The sequence below is a fragment of the Podarcis muralis genome, chromosome 3 (assembly GCF_964188315.1).
Source record: "Podarcis muralis chromosome 3, rPodMur119.hap1.1, whole genome shotgun sequence".
NCBI classification, from domain to species: Eukaryota; Metazoa; Chordata; class Lepidosauria; order Squamata; family Lacertidae; genus Podarcis; species Podarcis muralis.
In genome coordinates this window covers 62,496,742-62,520,510 of record NC_135657.1, presented here as the reverse complement: position 1 = coordinate 62,520,510, position 23,769 = coordinate 62,496,742, and the positions used below count along the sequence as shown (strand labels likewise).

The 23,769-nt window shown below is 38.4% G+C and overlaps 1 protein-coding gene across 16 annotated transcripts in view; it reads left to right on the top strand.

Moving 5' to 3' along the window:
- The window catches only part of EYA4 (EYA transcriptional coactivator and phosphatase 4), a 110,852-nt gene that overhangs the window by 46,812 nt on the left and 40,271 nt on the right, over positions 1-23,769 (top strand). For 9 of the 16 annotated variants that reach the window (XM_028723454.2, XM_077925974.1, XM_077925977.1 and 6 more), the window contains 4 exons: positions 3,770-3,819; positions 13,938-14,062; positions 16,501-16,569; positions 22,510-22,605. In XM_028723454.2, the coding sequence (XP_028579287.2) occupies positions 3,770-3,819; positions 13,938-14,062; positions 16,501-16,569; positions 22,510-22,605 (340 nt within the window). The remainder of the gene's footprint in view (positions 1-3,769; positions 3,820-13,937; positions 14,063-16,500; positions 16,570-22,509; positions 22,606-23,769) is intronic. The other 7 variants (XM_077925983.1, XM_077925982.1, XM_077925978.1 and 4 more) reach the window with 3 other exon arrangements.

Genomic DNA, 23,769 nt, shown 5'->3' with positions numbered 1-23,769 from the left:
GTAGTGTACCAATATTATTCGAAAGGTGTCTGACTTGTGAGCAGAGTAAAATATTGTTATTGAGTAGCTCAGTTCAGCTGAAACCTCATACGTGTCCCAGAACTATGTGTATGAATTGGCTTTATTCTGAGCAATGAGTGGTGTTGTCATTGTGCTAGATAGGGAAAGCCCCTAAGGTTCATGCTAGCCCTGATCCTATGAATGACCGCTGGCAAACACATCCTATAACCTTATTAAATCAAGTGCTCTTTTTGCGTTTCCTGAAGAAATCCAAACTTGCCCATTTTCAAGAATGGCAAGATCATTCTTAATAAAATAAGATTTTGCTCTTTGGCATGATATTTAGTTGATATGATTATTTTATTGTTTTACAAATAAATAGTAGAATGGCAACCCTGATGCAGTTATTGCTAGTTCACAGGACCAAGCACACAGTAATAATGGTTTTCATTGATCACTGCTAAATTGCTTTGTTTGGCAAGGTGCATATGACCATTGCAATTCCCAAGTAGTATTGTCAATTCCCCAAATTAGCACTTTCAGTAAATATGCAGATCTGGTAATAAGAAGTTCAGATAACACATCCTTTATCTTCCTAGCTCCTTTAGTTCAGTGTCTTTGCCCATAGGCTTAAGATTTAGGCCCAGTTCAGACATAACAATGGTTTCCTGTTCCATGTCTACTAGCGGATGGAGATTGGACACATCTCCTTTTAAATACACCACAGTTCCTGGTAATCACGAAAGCCAGTTAACTGACATTTGTTCAAACTATGACGAATGAGAAAAATGCAGAATCAAACAGTGTTTTCAAATCCTGGCTTGATCTTAAGCCATGGTTTAAACAAGCCTCAAATCCTGCAGTTCAGTTATGGGGAACTGTGGTTTGTTTAAAACAGTTGTAGAGGACCTTTTTCCCAGCATGCCAGATCTATATCTGCCCTATTCTTTACAAGCTAAATTTGACAGGTGAGTGAGGGCAATCACTTGACATCACAATGGTATCAAGTGACAAGGCTCTTTGAGGGGTCACTCCTAGTGTCCCTTCAAAAAAAGCTTGCTCCAGGTTCACAAAGGGGTTTGCATTAAAACCCCTGTTAAAACAGGATTTTTGCTCCATTTTAGCAGTTGTTTCAATGCAAACCATGATTTTGGAGCAAGATGTGTTCCAGCCACCTATCAACTATTGGAGCGGGGAGTGTACCTTTATTCAGCAATAATTTGGAGCTTATTTTAAGCTCCTAATTGTTTCTTTAAGGCCACAATAGTATTTGCTCTACCCCAACATCACATATGACCTTAAGTATGGGGCAGGTGGGTGTGGTTTTCCAGGAATGGCCTGATGGGTCAAAGTGGGGCAGTGGGCTAGACATTATCCACTTCTGGTTTAAAAGCAGAAGCAAAAGCTGCTGATCTTCTTGCATATGCAAATGAAGGGAGTAGGATGGGGAAACCTGACTCTTCAGTGGCTTCTGCTTACAGATCTGGTAAATTAAATTGCTTTTTTAATCAACAGAATGTATAAAATACCAGTTTCAACTCTTTTAAATAGTAGAGGGTTCCTAACTTGTGTGTATCCTAGAATAACTATTTCTAAACATACGTCTTGATGTCCACTTATACTGCTGTAATAGAAAGATTTAGGGGGATATTAAAGGGGAGCCATGTTTTGCAGAGGCTGCAGTTTGTCATAGTAAAGGAGAGTAAAATAGTCTGATGCAAATACTCACTACCCTTTGTTGCCAAGACATACAAGAGGAGAAAGCCTCTGCTAAAGGCACCAGAGCCTATGCTACTCCAGCTTATGAAGGGTTAAATTTGTGCTTTTATAAAAATCACCTTTGAATGGAAGCTCTGCAAGTCAAATCGATCTGTAGAGGAAGAAATGGAAGATACTTCCCATGTGATGGGGTCACAGAGGAGGGCTACATTCCCCTGTGCTAACTTTCTGGGAGCCACATTCTGGCAGTAGGTGAGCCCCAAACCAAAGTGGGATGGCCTGAGCTGACAAAGTGCTCTTGCTCTCCACTCCCTGTAACAGATTCAAACACAGGCACTTATACAGCCTCCCTCTGCTGTTGCTCAGATGACTTGGAAACAGATGAGCAGTAGGAAAGAAGATGCTGCAGAAGGGGCAGGCATACACTCACTACATCTCATACACAGACATATGGCATTGGCTTCCCTTGTCTCTCACCCTTCCAGTCCTTGATCAAGTGATCTACTTGATGAACTCCTTGGACCTTTCCAGCCAGGAATTGCTAAGAGTCTTATTCTGGAAGGTCTGGGACCCTGACATCCTTCCCACTAGTTCTGCATTCATTTTCCCCTTGGAAAATCAAAGGTAAGGGAAGCCTTCAAAAACTGCTGCCTCAACGCACTCTGACGGAACCACCACCTCGCACTCAGAGCTGGCTGGAGTGGGAGGAGAGCTATGATCTGCTGGAAAAAGACTATGAACAGCAGATTGGCTGGAAAGGTTCAATGATTTCATCATGTACAATGAGTTTGGTCATAATAGACGGTAGCATGTTTAAAAACTCGAACATTCAGTCTCCTCCATGTGGATGTGAAAGAGGAGAAGACGGAACAGGGAGCAATGAATCCCAAGGTTTACCACACATTTTAATAGTAGGAACCTATGGTTTCTTGTTAAGTGGAACCCAGCCAATAGATGGTTGGATAGTGTTTTCGAGGTTACCAGCATGAGTTTGACCAAACTGCGGGAGGTAGTGGAGGACAGAGGTGCCTGGCGTGCTCTGGTCCATGGGGTCACAAAGAGTCGGACACGACTAAACGACTAAACAACAACAACAACATGAGCCTGGAACTAGGTGAAGTTCCAGTTTTTTTGTACTGGACCACTCTTGGCAGATCACTATGCCTCGTCATCCCTCCTGTAACATTGCCACATATTGCAAAAATGAAGGAATTATGTTGGGGTTTTTTAATTTTAAGTAATTAAGATTATAAAGTATTTTATACCAAATGTGCTGTATAAAACACAGCTATAATTTATTTAGGAGTTTAAAGGACATACTGATAACAATTGATCCAGTTTCAATTAAAATGCTGTAAGCATCTAATAGGAGGTCTTACTGTATATGAGATTCAGAAGACACAAATGCTATGCAAAATGTGGAAAATCAAATTTAATAAATATTTTATGTTTGCTCATTCCATGATAAACATTGAGTTATTGCACAGATTGAAAAGACAAAGTACATACTAGATTATAGATACATATGGATAATACTTGCAAAATATTTGAACTGGAGCAACACACATTAAGTATACCGGATTTAGAAGATGAAAATTAATGTATGAATTATTTAGCTAACACTGCACTTTTGCCACAGAATCTGGTGTTTATTATTGTGAGCTTTAGCAGGAAACAGAAGCCGTATCAGTTGGGAAAACATTTCTTTACAAAATTGAGAACAGTTTGGCTTTCTCGTTTCTAAGCAGGGAACCTGGTTCTTTGGTTTCTTTGTTCCAAGTCAGACTACTCCCAAACTATTTTAGCTGAACGTTTTACATACTAGCGGAGTCAGGGGAAGTTAAGTTGGCAGCTGTTCGTGGGATAATAATGAAGCACACTGTTTAGTATTGCATATCCGCACTGTAAAATGTGAGAAGTATTTTATAGAGACCATGGTGAGCAGGGCTCTGTCCATTTTGTGTGATGTAAGTGCATGAACTGTAGGTGAGGAAACTTTTCTGTTTCGTTTTTTCATGGGAAAGTAACTGGCAATCATACTCTGTTGCAGGTGAAGAAAGCGTGCACAGATTCAGATGTTTCAGAACCTCAGAATTCCAGGTAAAGCAACTAAACAGTGCTTTGATAAATTCAAGTGCTTTAAAGCAGTGATGCTATTTATAAGAATAATCATGAAAGGTAAAGATAAATGAAAATATGGAATATCATTTGCTTTCATAGTCTGAAAATAGCTCCTATTGTAGTCTTCTGAATATATTTCACTTTAGAGGTTTTATTTTGGCTGGATTAAGAGCTAAATAATTTTGACATTACTGTATAAAAAAGTCTGGTTTCTCTGTTTTATTGTTGTCTATGTATTGTTACTTATTTTCAGTTTTAATGTTTCTAGTTTTTTATGTAGACTAAAAATGCTACTGTTTGGAAAACAGTACACTGTTCAACATGTTTTACTATTTGCTTTACATATATTACTTTTATGACAATTTTGTCTCTATTTTGGATAATAAAGTAAGTAAGAATGACTGTAAACATGCCACCCAGTATTTATGTTCTGTTACATCTGTTTTGTGTAAAATTTGTAATATGAAGCAATTTAGGCCTTTTCTGAGTTGTTTCATCCATTGCTTCTGTTTTCAAATAGGTCTAAATATTACAAGTTTTTAAACAATCTCCACACTATCTTGGTAAAAATTGGACTATCACTAGCAGCTAACAGAAACACAAAACACAAAATATTTTCTATTAAGAATGAGTTTCAAGACACATCCTGAAAATAACCTTTTAAGCCACCATGTTGTGTCTTTTAAATTGAGAACCAAACACCTCTTAAAAGCTTCCTAAAAGATCTACTGGATGACTGAAAAATCCTTAGAATTTTTCATTCTGTTTCTTTATTGCAGTGGATAATACATTTTTTAGGATGAATATTGTCCAAATGTAACTAAGTGTAGTTTGAAGTGTGGTCCTTCTCTTATCAAGATCAATGAGAATTTTGCTATTAAGATCAATGGTAACAATGTTCCTTTTCCATGCTGTTTATGAGATTCCATCTTTCCTTCCTGTTCTCATTAAATGCTAGAGTTTTTAAATATCTGTAACTGCTGCATACAGATATTTTCAACTGAATTAAGAAACCCAGTTAAGTGAGTGTATAGTTTTTAGCCATTCTAAAATATGAGTTCAATTGCTTTTCAAGAGAAGGGGCTAGTCTTTAGGCATTGTAGTGCCAGCTATGTTTATTACTATTTGAGATAAAGTCTAGTTTAATCAAAATATAAAATCTGTACAGTACTTGTTTATCATTTTGGGTATTACTGTTTGTTAGATTTTTATGTAGCTTTTCATCTGAAGCACTCAAGGTAAGGATATACGATTGCTGCAACCCCTCACAACAATCCTGTTTGGTATGTTAGCCTAAATTATAGTGATTGGTTTGAGAACTTCATGACTGAGTGGTGGTTTGAATAAGGGTCTCTCCCTAGCTCAAATCTATCCTCTTATACCAGAGTGTTGAAAGCATTCTAAGGCTGCAGTCCTAAACACATTTACCTGGGACTTAGGCCCATTGATCTCAATAGAATGTACTTTGAGAAGTATATAGGATTATACTATATAACTTCACCCAATCTTAGGGCCGTTTCACTTATAGTATGTATCAGGGATGGGGAATTATATCCCATCTGGTGGGTCAAATCCTTATCTTGCCCCACCCCACAAGAAAAGCTGGACAGGTACATGGAGAAAGCCACTTGTAGATCACCTTATTTCACAGTGACATCAGGTTACCTATTTTTCCCTCATGGATGATCAACTGATTGTTGAGGGTTGCAATGTGACGTACATAGAGCTAGGCAAGCCCTAACAATCAGCTGATCATTGGGGTTTGCATAGCTCCACAAATGGCAATTTGCAGTCCACAGCAGTCAGCTGCAAACCACCTTTGGCTCAGCCACATCTTTACTTACTCCGCACTTGAGCAAGCAGGCATATGTGGAATGGCTAAAATGGCCTCATAGGCCAAATTGATAAACAGTGCCTAATTATACCTGTGAACCCTCGATTCCCCACCCCTGACATAGAGGCAAATCCAAGTTAGCCACCATATGTATATGCAACTGGGAGGCAGTGGGAAATGGGCAAACTCTTGGAAATTTATGATGTTAGGCAGGCTATTAAAGTTTTTATGTTTGTTTTAAAATGCTGCTCTAATTTTAATGTTACTCTGTTGTTTTTAGATTTTTAAAATCTCTAATTTATATGTGACTTTAGTATAGAATTTTTATACTGTCAATTAGGTGTTTTCTTTGCCTTTTTTCTGAATCTGTTTGGGGGAACTTTTAGTTTGAAAAGCTTCAATATAATACAGTGTACCTCGGGTTACATATGCTTCAGGTTACATACGCTTTAGGTTACAGACTCCACTAACCCAGAAATAGTACCTCGGATTAAGAACTTTGCTTCAGGATGAGAACAGAAATTGTTCTCCGGCGGCGCAGCAGCAGGAGGCCCCATTAGCTAAAGTGGTGCTTCAGGTTAAGAACAGTTTCAGGTTAAGAACGGACCTCTGGAACGAATTAAGTACTTAACCCGAGGTACCACTGTAATGACAAAACAACAGGGTGCTATAGCAGATCCTAGCTCTCTGACTGGTGTATCTGAATGAATAATGAATGAATGTTCACATTTTTACATTTTACATTAATTACATTACAATTAATGGTCTCCTCGCTATTATTCTAAAAACAGTTTATCATGAGCTTACAGCTCTGTGTGCAGGAAACAAGCAGGAAACCGCTGTCTATTCATACTGAATGGAGGAAGAAGAGAAGGGACAAAGGAGCATGTGAATCTGAGGCTAACCAAAGCATTACATCCACACAAGGGCCAAATTTTCATTTGCCGCAGTTATGTATACTTATAAGTCTATGGGTTGACCAGAACAAGTACACAAGTTACCTAGAGCCTTTCCATCATAATGCACATTTCTTCATAGAATAAACAGTGACCTTGCAATACTGAATATTTAGGCCATTTGGGGAATGGTTTTTCAGTGTATATATATTTTAAAAAATCCGATATTTCTTGATTTTTTAATTTTTATTAGTATTTTTATGCATAAGATTGAATTTATCAAAATCGTTGACCAAAAAGAAAAGTTAGAAATGCTATGTTCACTATTTAGAATAATCCGTGAACTTTTAGCCTTAGTGGCACTAGAGAGCACGGTTATAGCATAGCATACAGGCATTGGGCATGATGAACATTCTTCTTAAAACAAGTCTTGAGAAAACATTGTGTGTAAAGTGAAATGTCAGCACAAAAATGGATGCTGGAGGTGCTTTCACTTGCAGAATAGCTCCTGGCCTGTTACTTGGGGCTAAAGTCTTTCATTTATTTAGCTAGCTTTATTGTGTGTTGGTTTTGGACTTGGAAGTATTAGAATAAATGCAGATGGAATATGTTTTTATAGTAGGGAAGTAATTAAGTTGGGTGTGGGAACTTCGTCAGGAGAATTCTTGGAGTGGCATGTGTGTATCAGCAAATTCTTTGTCTTACTTGGCTTTTCTTTTCTAGAAAGAAACTTTCAAGTTATATTTGTGTCTCAGTTATGTAAAGAGAATTCACTAATGCAGGAAAATATATTGGCGAAAAGAATGATTCTAGGTGTACCTAGAATGAAAAAGGAATGAAGTAAAGAAAGAACATGCAATAATAATTTCTAGTGTTAGGCTCTTACTGTAAAACAGTTATGCATTTATTTATTTTTTTGTTTCTATAGCACTTTAACTTCAAGGTGGAAATTTACCACAGAAGTAATAATTTTAAACAAAAGTTTGATAATTTGAGCACAAGGTTGTCATTCTGTAAAATCAATGTATGCCCTTTGTGAAGTTATAGGTAGGAAATGCACATTAAGATAGACTAGCTTGTTAGTGAATCAGCCTGTTAGTGTAGAATTCATAGAATAGAATTGTAGAGTTGAAAGGGACCCTGAGGGTCATCTAATTAATTTTAATTTTTTTTAAAAAGTGAGAAATAGTGCTGCTTTGCCATTAAAAAATTATAAAAAATAAAGAATGATTTACTTGGAGTAAACACATTAAAATCAATGGACATGAAGTAACATAAGCCCATGGATTTCTGTGGGTCTGCTGTTGGTATGACTTAGTTGGATATCACCAATTGGGAGGAAACTAGTAGCTAACGAAAAGACAAATCATCTGTAATACACCAGCTGCAACAGGAACCATTTATACATAGAAGCCACAAGGAAGAAGGTTCTACTTAGCTTTGCTGCATTGGGCTTACTAAATTGTGCACCACCTGAAAGAGTCTCCTACTGCTGTTTTCTGCAGATGCAACAGAGGCGGTGAAGAAGGTCTTCTTCGCCGTCACTGTCACAACTTGGTGGGCTCAACATTGAGCTCTAACCTGTGTCCGGTCAGATTCAGAATGAGTTCTCAGCCACTGGCGCTCTAGCCATCTCAGCGATTGTTTCATTGTCCTCAGATCCATAGAAAACCACGGGGCTGTCTGGGCTCCATGCAGTCAGAGAGGTTGCTTTGTTGTGTATTTCATTGCTTTAAAGTTACAAATTAGCCAGGGTGGGTTTGCACTTGTCAGTGACCCTATGCAAGCATGTCACAGAAATAGTACCTCGGGTTAAGAACTGAAGAACAGAAATTGTGCTTCGGCGGGGCGGCGGCAACAGCAGGAGGCCCCATTAGCTAAAGTGGTGCTTCAGGTTAAGAACAGTTTCAGGTTAAGAACGGACCTCCGGAACGAATTAAGTACGTAACCAGAGGTACCACTGTATCCTTATAAGATAACAACGAGTAGCTGTGATTGAAATGGATTACATTTGGGGAATCACAGAAAGGTGGCAAGTAACCAGTAGAATCTGCTTATATTTGTTAAAATAAAAATATATGAGTAGGACTGAAGAAAGGATGGAAATAGGGATGTGTGATAAGGAACAAGGGAAGGCAGTTGCTGGAGCTGAAAGCCAAAGAAAGGAGGCAAGAAAGTAATAGGGACTTGCACATGTAAATAGAACATGTAACAGGAGGGGGGGAACCCTTTAATTATAGTCATTTCAATCTAAAGAAAGTGATTTAAGATAATACTAACTGGAACAGATTTTACTTTTTTCACTTTACCAATTTATTAAATCCTCATATAATTTAACATATACAGATAATTCAGATTACAGTATAAGTAGTACTCGGTATATTATTAGGTCACCGTTTTCATTGTCCACATTTTGAACAGCAGTTGGAGGATACAGATGACAGCTATAGAAGTAATTCTGCAATCATGAGCATCTGGTTGCTTGGCAGATTCCTCAAGCACTTCTCCTAATGCGTTTGGATTTGCCCATGGGCCTTTTATGTGGTTGTATTGCAGATGGGCTGTTTATACAACCTGGTTATCCTGCAAGTTTCCCTTTCTCTCCTCCCCACCCCCCAATAAAAAAGTCTTCACTGGGAAAGAAAATCTTCACTGATTCTTTGACTCACACATTCTTTCTCCAAAAGATAAGATTTTTTATGAGTCTCATAAGTTCTCTGTATTATGACACTACATATAAGCTATCCAGAAGGCTCCCATATATCCACTCGTGCACCCGGAATTTGTATTGCTGTTGTGAATTACATTTAACAATCTAACTGTTGATTTTCAGTGTGTTTGTGTCTGTATTGTTTCTTTGAAAGTGACCAAATATAAGGTTAATTCCCAAAGTAGGGTAAGTTTACCTACTCTTTTAAGCGTAAAATGGATTTGCCTTTCCGCAATCAGTTCTCCACCTTAGGCTTTCAAAGTTCAAATCTGGATTTGGTTATAAGTGAAAATGAGTATGGTGGTCTCAGCCTAGTCCTTAGGGGTTTCTTGTCTGCTGTTCAGAAGAGGCCCAGAACTGGAATTGCAAGGTTGTTGCAGGTCATGATTTAAGGTATATTGTAGAGTTATGTTAGAAAAGTGTGCACAGCAGTTTAGGAATCTCTGTAGACATGTTTTTCAGCTGAATGCTTTCACGTTCAGAACACTGAAAAAGGCAGTGAGCCAAAAGTATGAATTCTGAGTTTTATTTTTACTGACAATTAAATGTTGGAGCCACTTATTCTTTTGCCTGTATGCTTTGCAGTTCCTCGTTGGGTTTGTTTGCCATACAGTTGTAGATTTAACTCTTAAGACAAGTTGATAAGAAAAACAAATTATCATGTTTAACAAATTTCTGGGATTTCAAATCTAGCCCTTTTTGTCCCTTTATTAATTATTTGAGGCAGATTGTGAATAATATTTTAAGTTCTGAATATACATATTAAATTCTTTAAGATGATTAAGTACTTGAAAAATCTTTCTTTTCCTAAAAGGTATATTGCACTTTTTTGAAAAATAACATTGAATCAACAGCAATATTAATTTTATTTTATATTGTGCTACTATCTTCTACTGCATTATCCTGATAGTTTTAGTGAAGGCCTGCCTAAAATTCTTTTAAAAAAGGGTAGGGAACCTCTAGGGTTGCGGGTGACGCTGTGGTCTAAACCACTGAGCCTCTTGGGCTTGCCAATCAGAAAGTCGGTGGTTCAAATCCCCGCGACAGGGGGAGCTCCCGTTGCTCGGTCCCAGCTCCTGCCAACCTAGCAGTTCGAAAGCACGCCAAAAAAGCAAGTAGATAAATAGGTACCGCTCCGGCAGGAAGGTAAACGGTGTTTCCGTGCGCTGCTGTGGTTTCGGTGTTCCGTTGCGCCAGAAGCGGCTTAGTCATGCTGGCTACATGACCTGGAAAAACTGTCTGCGGACAAACGCCAGCTCCCTCAGCCTGTAAAGCGAGATGAGTGCTGCAACCCCAGAGTCGTCTGCGACTGGACTTAACTGTCAGGGGTCCTTTACCTTTACCTTTAGGGAACCTCTGGGCCACCAGGTGTTGTTGGACTACAATTTCCATTCTGCCTGACCATTGGCACTTTGGCATCCTGGGAAGTAGGAGTGGTTAATAAGGAGGGGAGCTTTGTGCACCTGGCCTGCTGCCACTTGCCAAGCTGGGCAGGAGCAGAGAGGTGCTGTGTGGACTAGTTGGCAGACGCACCAGACTAGCTCTGTTGATGTGCCCACACAGCACTGACCTCCCCGCTGCCTTGCCCCTTCCTCCTTCTCTTGGTAAGTGAAAACAACTTCACTGCTTGGAGGCCATGTGTGTGACATCACCTCTCACCAGCTGCTCTCACAGGGAAGGAGAAATGCATAATGGCAGAGTCCCCATCTCTGGGAACACAGCTCAATTCTTTCTCACTCCTTAGATGAAACACACAGATGATAGGTAGAATACAAGAATGCAGAGCTGAAAAGCACCTGCATAGTAGTTAAAAGGGACTCATTTGAACATATGCTACCTTCCACGCTAATCTAGCAACAAATAATAGTTTTAAGGAATTTAAAAGGATGGTATAATAAACTCACCATTATTCAGAGTACACACACTGTACTTTTTTTTTGTTTTTGTTTTTGCCCCATTGTCATCTCTGGTCAAATAGGCTTTGCAAGTTTTAGATGTATGACTAAAGCCTTCATGAACTGTGAACAAAATAATGATATGAGTGTACATGTATGTAATGGGCAAAAATGGCTTGGCTCCAAAAAGTGTGGAACTCACTTTGTCCAATCCATCCTATAAGGGGCATCCTCAGCTGCCCACTGCAATGGAATGAGATGTGGCATAGGGTGCAGCAACAGGAGGGCGGAATGAAAATAAATTTGAGAGGTGGTTGTGTGTGGGCTTTTGTGTGGTATGTTCCATTCATGCTCTTACCACATATTGTAGAAAGCCAGAAAAACACTGCATTGGGCTACACATAATACACCTTAGTTGCATTATTCAGGATGACTAGAAATAGGCTGTTGATATAAAAAAATTCCTTCAAGTAGCACCTTAGAGACCAACTAAGTTTGTTATTGGTATGAGCTTTCGTGTTCATGCACACTTCTTCAGATACAGTTGATAGAGTTCTTCTGTTGATATAGTTGGTCTTGTGCTAATAGTGTAAGGAAAAAATCTTTTGGGGGAGAGAGATTCAGAGAATGGAGAATCCTCTCTGATGAAGGATTGAAAGATTCTCTCTTTGATGCAGAGGAATGTGTTTCATTAAAATAATATTGATTATAAATCCAAAAATAGTGCTTGCTTCTATGAGCTTTCCTGTTGCATATGGTCATGTTTATAAATTTAGTTTCTCAGTTACACATACATTAGTTTGTTGCCTTGTGTGCTTATACCTTGATGTCTAATTGTAGGGAAGTTGAGTAATGTTCTTGTATTTATATAACCTGTACCCCACTTATCTGCTATCCTCTGTTTCTTTAGTAAGCTGCCTTATAATTTCTCGAATCCAGGAGCAGCTGGCAGTGAGGATTGGCAGTGCACACCTGGCTTCTCAGCTGACATTTGCCATGCCAAGTTTTATACCATGTATTTCACATATTTAGGAGCTATATAAGTCTTCTTAGTTGTACACTTAGTGGCTTGCCCACTTAATCATGAATGCTGATTAATCATCACTTAAAAGAAAGACAGGTAGAAATACAAGTTCTTGCCGGGGAGGAGGGCAGCCAGGCAAAAAAGAGGCAGTTCTGGTTTTGACAAGAGGAAGGAAAGTAAGTTTGATTTTTTTGGATCTAGCTGGCAATGAAAACCCTTTTTGGGACTGAAGCAATTTTAAGAATTAGCACTTCCTGTGAGTGTGTCTGCTTCACTCAGCTAAATTTATAAACATAATCTATTATGAAAACATAAATCTGCAGTAGTATCTCCTCACAATAAAACTGACCCTGTGATAGCTACTCCTAGAGCTCCTACCTTCCAGTAGCTTTTTGGGGAGTGTGAAACAATGTATTGTATACCTCCGGAAAAAGTAGAAAATAATACAATACTTATAGAATCTTTGGATCAATAGACAAAAGAGTTGGCATAAGTATTGAGCAGGTAGGAAACAGAAGTCTTTTTCATTTAGTGTTCCTCTGCTCCAAAAAGGCCTGCATTTGGAATTGGAACCAAATTGTACCTTTCTTGGCAAACAAGTTTCCAAATGTTTGTTTGCTGTCACTGCCACAAGAGCAATCTTAAATGTCTCCTTCCCCCAAACCAGAAATAATCCAAATTGCTTTAGAGCCCACCAAAACACCCTGCTCTCAAATGAAGGAACAGTTCAGGGGGGATCATTCCAGCCTTATTATGAAAAGTTTAGTTGCCTGTGCAAATTGATCAGGAAGGTTGCCAAGCAAGTGTTACCTTTGGGAGATTTCCATAGTGTGGGCGACAAAGCAGAAAAGGTCCACCTGTATCAATTTTCATGTAGGCAAATAATGGAGTTCTATATTAGAGAAGGTGTTCCTTTAGTACACCAGACACAGTACATTTCGGACTTTAAACACTTTAATTTGGGCTGAGAAATGCATTGGCAGCCAGTACAGTTGACCTAAAATAGATGCAATATGACCTCTATATCCTCTCCTAAGCTGTAGAGAACTGCACTAGCTGCAGTCTTTGGGTTATCCACATAGGGCACATTGGAGTACTAGTGCATGGGTGACAGGGATCAGATTGATCTCAGAGAGAAAAGGTTGCAGCCATGATAACTGAGGCAGCTAGGAAAAGTTGTCTGCTTCAGTTCAAAACACCAGCAGCCGGGCCGTTAGAAAACGATATATATGAATCCTGAATATGCACCTTACTGTTAATATACACATTTTAGTACTAATTTTAGATACTTTATGCCAAGGCACATCCATATCCAGTGAATGTACTTTTCTTTAAACAGGGTATCAACAAGTGCACCTCCGCACTCCTTGTAGATCCTCAGTGGCTCATAGGGTTCCACCTTTAGCTTGCATGCGTTGAGTTTCAGGGGATGCTGGGTAATATATTTTGAATTGCCCACAGTGGCCATTGCCAACAGGAGAGCATGATTTGGTTGAGTGCTCCTGTTTTCTTCCTCCTTGCTCCTTGGCCTGCCAGTTCTCCACTGATTTCTCTCCAAAACAGTGTTGGGTATGAGGCTGATTATAAGATACTGCTTGCCGTTTTTCCAGCATTTAATTATCAGGGAAAGTGTTTCTTTTCAGTGTGTATGTAGTTACTATGGCCTCAAAAGGGCCTCTCTGCACACTTCCATTATGTAAATAGTATAGTAATAGTATTACTTTTCTCTCTCTAATAGATCTATGGAAATGCAGGATCTAGCAAGCCCTCATAATCTTGTGGGAAGCAGTGAAACACCTGGTAGTTCTAAACTGGACAAATCTAATCTTAGCAGCACATCTGTTACAACAAATGGAACAGGCGGTGAGTGAACACCTACCTCTTTCAGTTTAAAAACAAAAAGTGCTCTGACATCTTTAGAGACAAACTGGTTTATGGTGGCAATACATCACATTAATGATGAAGAAGTTGAAAGAAAGATATATACCATGAATGATAGCGTAAGGTAATCAGTTGTGTATTAGGTACAGTCCTCTAATATAAAATTTTATAATTAATGCCCTATTCTTTCCCATACTTGTGTTGTTTCCTACCAGCCATGTCTCTTCTGTCTCCAGTATATCTCCATTAATCTCTACCTGTCTTAATGTTAGCCATCCTTCCACCTTCCAACTATTTTTCTTGCATTGCAATTTGGCCTGCACTTTAAGCTTGCTGAGGCTATTTGTACCAGCATCTTCCTGCATCTCATTATCCAAACACCCAGCCTGGTGTTTGCTTTTAATCTTCTTATTTAAAAATTGCCGAGCCTATTCTGTTCATCCAAACAAGACATGAGTGATCCTTTCGATCATAAAATTGTCATTCATAAGACAATTTTAGTGAGAGTCTGCAGCATTTGAGTAAATTTTAAAAGTTCATTATACTTCTAGGGCACAGAAAGGGCGACTTTGGATCATTTTCATATTTCTAAAAGTAAATTACCTTTCAGAAAAAAGATGTGTACAGGAGGTTGAAACCAGACTTAATCATGTTTAGCGTAGACCAATTGAAATCAGTGATGGGTCAAAAGCAGCATGACTAATTCTGGATTAAACCCAACATCAATATGTTTAATCAAAGTTTATTTTGCTTTTAAGGATTTTATGTTGTATGCCAAAGTCAACTAGTGAGTTTCTAAGGTGTCACAGCACTTTTTGTGGTCTCACTGACAGACTATAGCCTGACCCACATGTTATACTGCTGCTTGTTGCAGCAGCCTCAGTGTGGTGTCTTATCCACTTAGTAGTTGTAACATATCTTGCTAGTTTCCTTATGATACTTCTAACTGCCATGGGGATTTTTATGCTGTTGTAGCTTGTTCAGTAACTTGGCAGTGGTTCACAGTGGCATAAATTCTGCATGGCAAGCAGAAGACTCATATAAGCAAAGGCATCACACATTACAGGAAGGGTAAGAGTAAGGCAGAGGCTTTTTTCAGTGTGTGTGTGTGTGTGTGTGTGTGTGTGTGTGTTTTGCTTAACAAAAATGTTCTTAAATCTGTTTAATTTTAGTTGGCTCATAAAATATTTGTGCTAGCCTGCAAGTCCACATATTTGCTACAGTATTTTAACTCACAGATTATCAAAGCACAGCTCAGCCAGATATCTGAGCAATACCTTTACATTTCATTTTGTGCATTCATTTCCATTTACCTTTATTAAAAGGAAAATTAAACCGAAGGAGAAAATATATAAAGTACTGAGCTTACCGTCCACTTCATCCTATTTGACACAAGTGAGTCACCTGTTGTATCCATGTTCCTGGGTGCATTTTAAATGAACCAAGTTGCTTTTTTACTAACTCATGCTTTAGATTTTTCTAGCCCAGTGTTTGACTGTAACACAATGACGCTCCAGGTTCCTCCATGGTGGAGGTCTTTCTCAGACTTTCTGCAGGCAAAGCATGTGAAGTACTACTGAGATTTGGGCTCTCCCTTGTTGGACGTATATCAATGAGTAAAAGAACCAGGGCATACAGGACTTTATCAGAACATTTTTTTAACTGGCCAGACTTGCTTGGTTTTGGAATTTAAAAACAAAATTAGTTGTAAATAATGTAATACTATATTTGCCTTATACAAAAGTGAATTTCATGCCTTTGTCAGGTTGTATAGCTTAAGGAAAAAAAACACGATTTTTGAGTGTATGGCATGAGCCATTATCAAGAGGCACTAAAATTGAAAGAGCTAGTGGTTTGCTTGTGCATGTGTATGAGTGAGAGAGAGAGAAATAGAGATGGATTTTTTGAAGATTCTATGATTCAGTATCAAGTGGACTAAGGGTGAGTATTCACATGGGTTTGTTTGGATGCAGAATTTGTCATGCTTAGTTGGCCAACTAAAATAAATGGCACTTAGTTAATAGACCACTTCAAGCATGACAAAATCTGGATTCAATCAGTACATTTTTATATGTATAATGCTCCCTATCATACAAATGTGTGTCCAAATGGGATAATACACTTACACCTGGGGTGCTGTGTCCTGATAGTATTATAATGGAATCTGATGTATGTGTGTGGCTTTTTTTGATTTGGTATCCAGAGACATGTTACTGAAAACAGGGATATTTATTTTATGTGTCTTTGTGACAGAAGCACCACACAAACAAGTACTATATGTGATAATTCACCCCAGTAGTCCTCCTTAAAAATGCTCTAGAGAATTTTCTTTCCTATTTTATTTTATTTTTTGAAAATTGTTGCTGTATGTTAAGCAGATATTCAGAAAATGAACCACTATATACCATTCCAATTCTCAGGAGACAACATGACTGTTTTAAACACTGCAGACTGGTTACTGAGTTGCAGCACTCCCTCTTCTGCAACAAGTATGAGCAATCCTGGTATATTGCATGTGTGTGACTAGCTTCTTGATTGCTGTGTTGAATCTATGATATTTTGCTTTATTCTTTTTGATTTGACATTGCACAGCTTTCTCGTCAGAACCCTTTAAATATTTTGAGAGATACAGAGATTGTAATGTTTTACAATAACAAAGTATTTCTAATGTATTCTATATCTATCTGTCTGTCTGTCTATCTATGTGCCCATAGAAAAATCAAGTCAGTGTGCCCATAGAAATATCAGATCACTTGGTTTCTTATAAACGTTGATATTTACTAAATCATTGTGAATGTGCCATATATTCTTAGAAAGAATCTACAAACTGTTTTTGGCGTATTCAAGTTTATATTTGTAGCAAAGTTCAGATATTTCTCCAGCAGAGGGAGAAATCCTGCAGCAGATATTTCTCTGGCAGCAAGGGAAATAGATTGCTTGTAGTTCCTAGTTATATTGCTAATTTTCCACTGCCATACAAAGAGCTGTGTTCCAACATGTTATAATCTCCCAGCATCCTCTGACCAGCTATGTTGAGGGAAAATTATATTTTTCTGCAGAATTCACATAACATTACCAACATTCCTTGCTTACCCCTTCTATACTCTTCTGGTTGCATCTCTCCTTTCCCACCACGAGGGATCCCTACATACACTGACTTTCTCTTGTAGCAATGAATCGGTTTCTGCGTCTTCTGAACCTCATTGTTTTGCAAGCTGTAGTGGCGCACTGTGATAGGTTGAACTTTGGTGAATGGTGGGTTGGCTTATTCTGCCTTTCAGCAGGATAGAGTTGGGTAATCATTTTTGTTGTATATACTCCCCACTTTCAAATTTGTAGTGAGCATCTCATGTTTCTTTTTAAAAAGCAAACAGGATTTCCCTTGACAGCAAGATTATTACAACACCTCATGGGTTTCTGTGCAGTTTCTCAAACTATTGATGCAGTTTTCAAAATACTGCCATTGTAGCAATATAGGAAAAGTTGTGCCCCTTGTTTTTGTTGTTTAATCTGCACAAAATGTATTCCAAATTACAAGTATTTTAAGTGTTTCAGGAATTTTTAGGGTGGATAAACCAAGATGTAATTAAAGTATTTAGGCTCTTCCTCCTTTTCTCTTCCTTCCCTTTTTCTGAAGTATTTCATTAAGATTCTAATTTTATTTAACTAATGTTCAGCCGTCAAAATGTGGAACATAAATTTTGTAGACAGAGAAGTAGAATTGGCAGTCTACTCATATCTGACACAGATTATGATTTAGTGCAGCTTGCACAAGTTTTGAGTTCATGTGTTCTCCCTGCTTTTCTCTTTCTTTTGGTATGACTGCGAGGAGGAGATTGTTTCTGTTTTCAAATAATTGGAATTTATTGTTATGTCTGAACCCGAACCTGTAGTTAATCTTAACTATGGTATAGGGAAACCGACCAAGATTATAAACCACAATTGGAATTGGATTGTTTCCCTAAACCATAGTTAAGAGTAACAATTCGTCCAGGTTAGAATATAAAAATATTTTGCTCTTAGTTAAAAATAGAAGCAGAAGCTTACAATCTCTTCCTCTTGGCTGTGATGAAGATGTAGAAGGGAGGGAGAAGCTGATGAAACCAGGGTTCATGCATGCAACACTAAAACATGGTTTAGGCACTGCATTTGAATGCGTCCATGTATAGCTTTCCTAGAATCATAGAATTGTAGAGTTGGAAGGGACTCTGAGGGTCATCTAGCCCAACCCCCTGAGATGCAGGAATCTCAATTAAAGCATCCACGACAGATGTCCATCCAACATATGTTTAAAACGTCCAAGGAAGGAGAGTTTCACTGTGGAACAGCTCTTCCTGTCAGAAAGTTCACCCTGATGTTTAGTCTGAATCTCCTTTCATGTAACTTGATTCCATTGGTTTGAGTCCTAGCCTCCAGAGCAGGAGAAAACAAGCTTGCTCTATCTTACATGTGACAGCTATTTAGATATTTGAAGATGTCTCTCATATCTCCTCTCACTCTCCTCTTTTCCAGGCTAACTTATCCAACTCCCTCAACCATTAGTTGCCCTCTTCACATGTTCCAGCTTGTCAATATCCTTCTTAAATAGTGGTGCTCAGTAATGGACACAGTACTCTAGGTGTGGTCTGACAAAGGCAGAATAGAGCAATATTACTTCCTTTGATCTGGACACTATACTTCTGTTGATGCAGCCTAAAATAGCATTAGCTTTTTTTGCTGTTGCATCATACAGTTGTCTCATGTTAATCTTGTGTTCTACTAAGACCCCTAGATCCCTTTCTCCATATACTACTGCCAAGCTAGGTGTACCCCATCTTATATTTGTGCACCTGGTTCTTCCTGCCTAAGTACAGAATCTTACATTAATCCCTATTGAAATTCATTTTGTTAGTTTTGGCTAAATTCTCCAACCTGTTAAGATCATCTTGAATCCTGATTCTGTCTTCAGTGGCATTGGCTACCCCTCCCAGTTTGGTGTAATCTGAAAATTTGATAAGCATCCCCGCAATACCTTCAGCCAAGTCTTTTATAAAGATGTTGAACAACACCAGGCCCAAGACAGACTCCTGCAGCAGCCCACTTGGCCCCTTTTACCCAGGATGACAAGGAACCATGAGCATTCTTTAGGTTTGGTCAGCCAACTAGCTACAAATCCACCTAATAGTTACCACGTGCAGCCCACATTTTACCAACTTCTCTGCCAGAATATCATGGGACTTGGTCAAAAGCCTTACTGAAATCAAGATACAGTGGTACCTCGGTTTATGAACTTAAACCATTCCGGAAGTCCATTCTTAAACCAAAACCGTTCTTAAACCGAGGCACGCTTTCCCTAATGAGGCCTCCCGCCACCAGTGCCCTTCCACCATTCGGATTCAGTTTTTAGACCGAGGTAAAGTTCACAAACCAAGACACTATTTCTGATTTTGTGGAGTTTGTAAACCAAATCGTTCTTAAGCTGGACTGTTCTTAAACCAAGGTACCACTACATCCACAGCATTCCCTTTTTGTAACTTCTCATGCTTAACTTCTCATGCTTAAGTTCAAACAAATTTTACTGATGAATGTTTTTGTTGTAGATGTGAAGCAAGTGAATTCTCAGAAGCAAACTTTAAGAATAGGAAAAACCAGTTTGGTTAGCATTTCAGTGCAAACCTATGTTTATTCACACCTTTGCAACCAATGTACAAACTGAAACATAGCTAGCCTTCAAAAATCTCATGACTTTGTGATGCAGTCTTTCACCAAAAAATGTGTACCAAAATATGCACATTGCATAAGAGGGAGTCAATTGCAATTGTTTGAAGTAATGAAATGAGTAGTTTAGATTTAAAAATACATACAAACATGCATGCTTAGGATAAATATGTATGACTTTTAAAACATGCAGACTTTTAAAAAATTAAACCCCAAACACATACAGAAATCAGGTAAATGGAATTGAAGATTGGAAGAAGTACTAGCTGACCATTGTAAACTTATTTAAATAATGTATACTTGCATAAGGTTTATAAAATACACAGATCATGTGAGGACCAATCCAGTTCAAAAGGTAAAGTTCATATATTGTGAATTAATAGATTTATTTCCAGCCTTACCCATGTGAGTTGGATAACTAATGTACCCTTATCTCACATGCTGCTATTTTGAAGTAGATTTGACTAACAACCCTGTGGTAAAGAACAGACGAAAAAATATCCAGATGTGATTGTCTGGATTAAAAGCCCTGAGAGACATCAATTTGCCCTATATCATCCTCTGATCTTCATTGGTTGAACATAGATTTGAGCCTAGTTTTCCATCTCCAACCCCAACCACTGCAATAGCCTGTTTATCTATGCATGGCATGCTTGTTTTGTTGAATCCGTACCCTGATCTTTGAGTTGCAAAACATAATACCTGGATTTATCTTCCCAATCCCCTTTTTATAGGAAGGAAACTTGACACTTCACAGTGTGAAGAATCTGGCAATTGTAGGAAGCAATTTATTCTCCTTTCATGGCTGCCTGCTGGCTGTGAGACAGAGCCTTGTAACTAATGTTCTATCTTTCTAATGGTCTCCGTTGCTTATTTTTTTATAAATACACTAACTTCAATCATAGCATTACTTTTCCTCTGTTTCACAGCCTGCAATAAAAACTGAAATATATAAACCAACCACGGGCCTTTTGAGAGTTTTCAAAAACGATATGTTTTTCTTAGTGCACTTCACTTGTTCTAACATAAATCCAGCAACAGTATTGCAACTGCATGTTCCTATATAATAGAAATGGGCTAGGGGGATGGGGATAAGTCTTACAGGGGATATGGAGAAATAGCAATTTATTCCTATTGCTTTAAATATATATATCAGAGCAATAGGTTCCCATGATCTGGAGAGGAAGAATGCAAAGTGTTCAAATAACTAAATAAGAGAAGGTCCACAAATAAGTGTTGCATTTGGCAGGGAGTTGGGGATAGCCCTGTGGGTCTTTTTTATAGGTGTATGCTCTCATGCTAGTGTAAAACTTCGGTAAGTCACTTAACCTCTAAAGAAAATACTTTAAAAAACTAAAACGTTTCAAAATGTCATGGCAGTGTAGAAGGCCACCACTTACCAAAGGCACAGAGATTGATGGCATACATTTACACCTTGCCTCATTCTGCATTTGGGCAGCTCTCACCATAAAATCAATCAATCGGGTTTAATTCAATGGTGTCTGTCCACTAGTGAGATGACTCTGTTGGCAGAATAGATTTCCTGCTGCTGCTTGCCATTCTGCCCAAAATCTGTTCTGGAAGGTTGAGAGACCTTTCACAGCAGATTGTGAGGTGAGGTGAGGTGAGGTTGGATGCAGTAAGGAACAGGGAAAGAAGTCCCATCACTCAAGCAGAAATCGTTTCACACAACATTGGATGTCTTACACATGTCTGATAATAAGTAAGCCTATTGACTTACTCCCAAGTAACAGCATATAGGATTGCAGCCTGAATAGTTAAAAATAAAGCAGATCATTTGTTTGCTTTAGAAAGCATATTTTTAAAAAATTAAATGTATACTCTTAAAAGATCAAAACTGCTGTAAAGAGAGATAATGAAACATACCATAAAACTATAAGTAATATAAAGCAATACAGATGGAAACACATTGTTTAAACTACATCAAAATGTCACAGGCATCATCCAGTAGGTTTCCATGATGATTTGATAGGCAAGCAGCAATCACAATTGACAAGAGCAGCTAGTAGAAAGAAGTCTATTTTTTCAGTGGCAAAATATTTTAGCTGAAAAATTGATTTGCCTCCCACAGAAATATGTATGTTGAGAGAAAGCATTTGGATCTTACGCAACAAATGGATAATGATCATGTATTTATTGCACAAAAGATAGTTTGAAAAGATCCTATCTCATTATATTAGTTAGAATAATCTTTGGAAGATATGTTTAGAAAAACCATGGTTCCTGAGGGCCTACTTTCTCCTCTTGGTAAGAATAGATCTGCTGATGTGCCAGTGTATTTATTCAGAGAAATTTGAAAAGACACTAAATAAAGAGCTGGGACCTGCGGGTATAGGGCGGAATATAAATTCAATAAATAATATTACAAAAATAATAAGAATGCAATAATATTGTTTTACTTGCTCAAAATATTTGTGTTTCCTTTTTATCCATGGTCCTTCATGGGTGGAATTTAGACTGGATTTATATTAAAGCATATATGGATAAATATTGGCTTTTCCTTCTTTTTCTTTTTGAAAAAGAGAGCAAGTGCATGGTTTTTTAAAGCTACAGTTGTGTTGTAGTAGATTCTTCTCAGAATCATATTAAACAGATTGCACATTTGTATATATTTTTTGATCCACTCATGCAGATTTTTGCTATAGTTTGCATGGTAACTTGTGTGTAAATTTTTGAAGTAAAAACTCATGCTTGCTTATTTTTCTATGTAGTGTCTCTTCTTGCAGTCAAAACAGAACCTATGAACAGTAGTGAATCAACAGCAACAACAAGTGGAGATGGATCTCTTGACACGTTTACTGGGTCAGGTAAAGGCATAATATACTCATTGTATTGTAAACTCAGTTTTGGTCAGTTACTCTTATCAAAATAAGGATGCATAATCAAAGTTCCTTAATAACAATTAAGTTATCTTTTTACTTCCCTGATAAAGTAGTTAAAAGTCATGGTTAGTGGAATAACCAATCTTTGGTTAAAACTTAGGTAGCAGAGTTCAGAGTGCTAATATTGAATGGCCCTGTGTTGGTAGCAGGAGGGCAATGACTCCTTGAGGATCTCTTCTGTACCCTAGTGAGCAAAGAGGGGAGACCGTTTGCAGCAGCAGCAACATGCCCATGACAACAGAGAGCAACTGAGACACCTGAATGTCAGACAAGACAAGGAGCTATCTGGAGAGGTGGAGGGATCCAGGCCAGCCTCAAAACCAAAGACCATTTTTAACTCTGCTTCTGTGGGAGAGAGAATTCCTGGGGTTCCAAGAGCCTCCACCCGCTGCAAATAATGTGGTTTCAAACAGGCCTGCTGCCCCTTCTGGCTTTCAAGCAGACTAAGGCAATAAGTTCCCCACTGACTTTGCCTTCCTCTGCTTTCCCTTCTGTCTAAATAGCTGCACTGCATGAGGCCCAGCAAATGCCACTAATGAATGGTCCATAACTCATCAGTCTCTGTTGTTGCCATCTCTGGCAAAATGTAGTACAACAGCATCAAGAAAGAGCTCCTTTCACTCAGTTTTCTAGTAAATAAAACAGTGAGTTAGCGGCAGCTCTCACAGCAACTTCTCAGCACAAAAATGGACACCAATAAAATGAAACACTGTCCCTGTCTCAAGAGAGAACGGTCAAAATCAGTGATTCATCTACTAACAAATTCCTCAGAAGACCTGATGGCCCTAGCCAAGATACTGCAGGTGATGGTATCTACCATCCAAGTAACACCATGGGTTAGGTTCCAGACCAGGCCTCTACAGTGAGCACTGTTTCCATACCAATTCCTCATCACATTCAGTAAACACATAGTTTTTCCCTTCTACATTCTCTTAGTCTTACGGAGTATGGATTCATACATTTTTGTTGTCCTAGCTTGAATAGGGGTGTAAGTGTGGTATTACATAATTTCCAAATTGCTGTCTGTGTCTGTTGTGTCTGTCTGTCTGTCTGTTGTTGTTGTTGTTGTTATTTGTACTGGGCATGGTC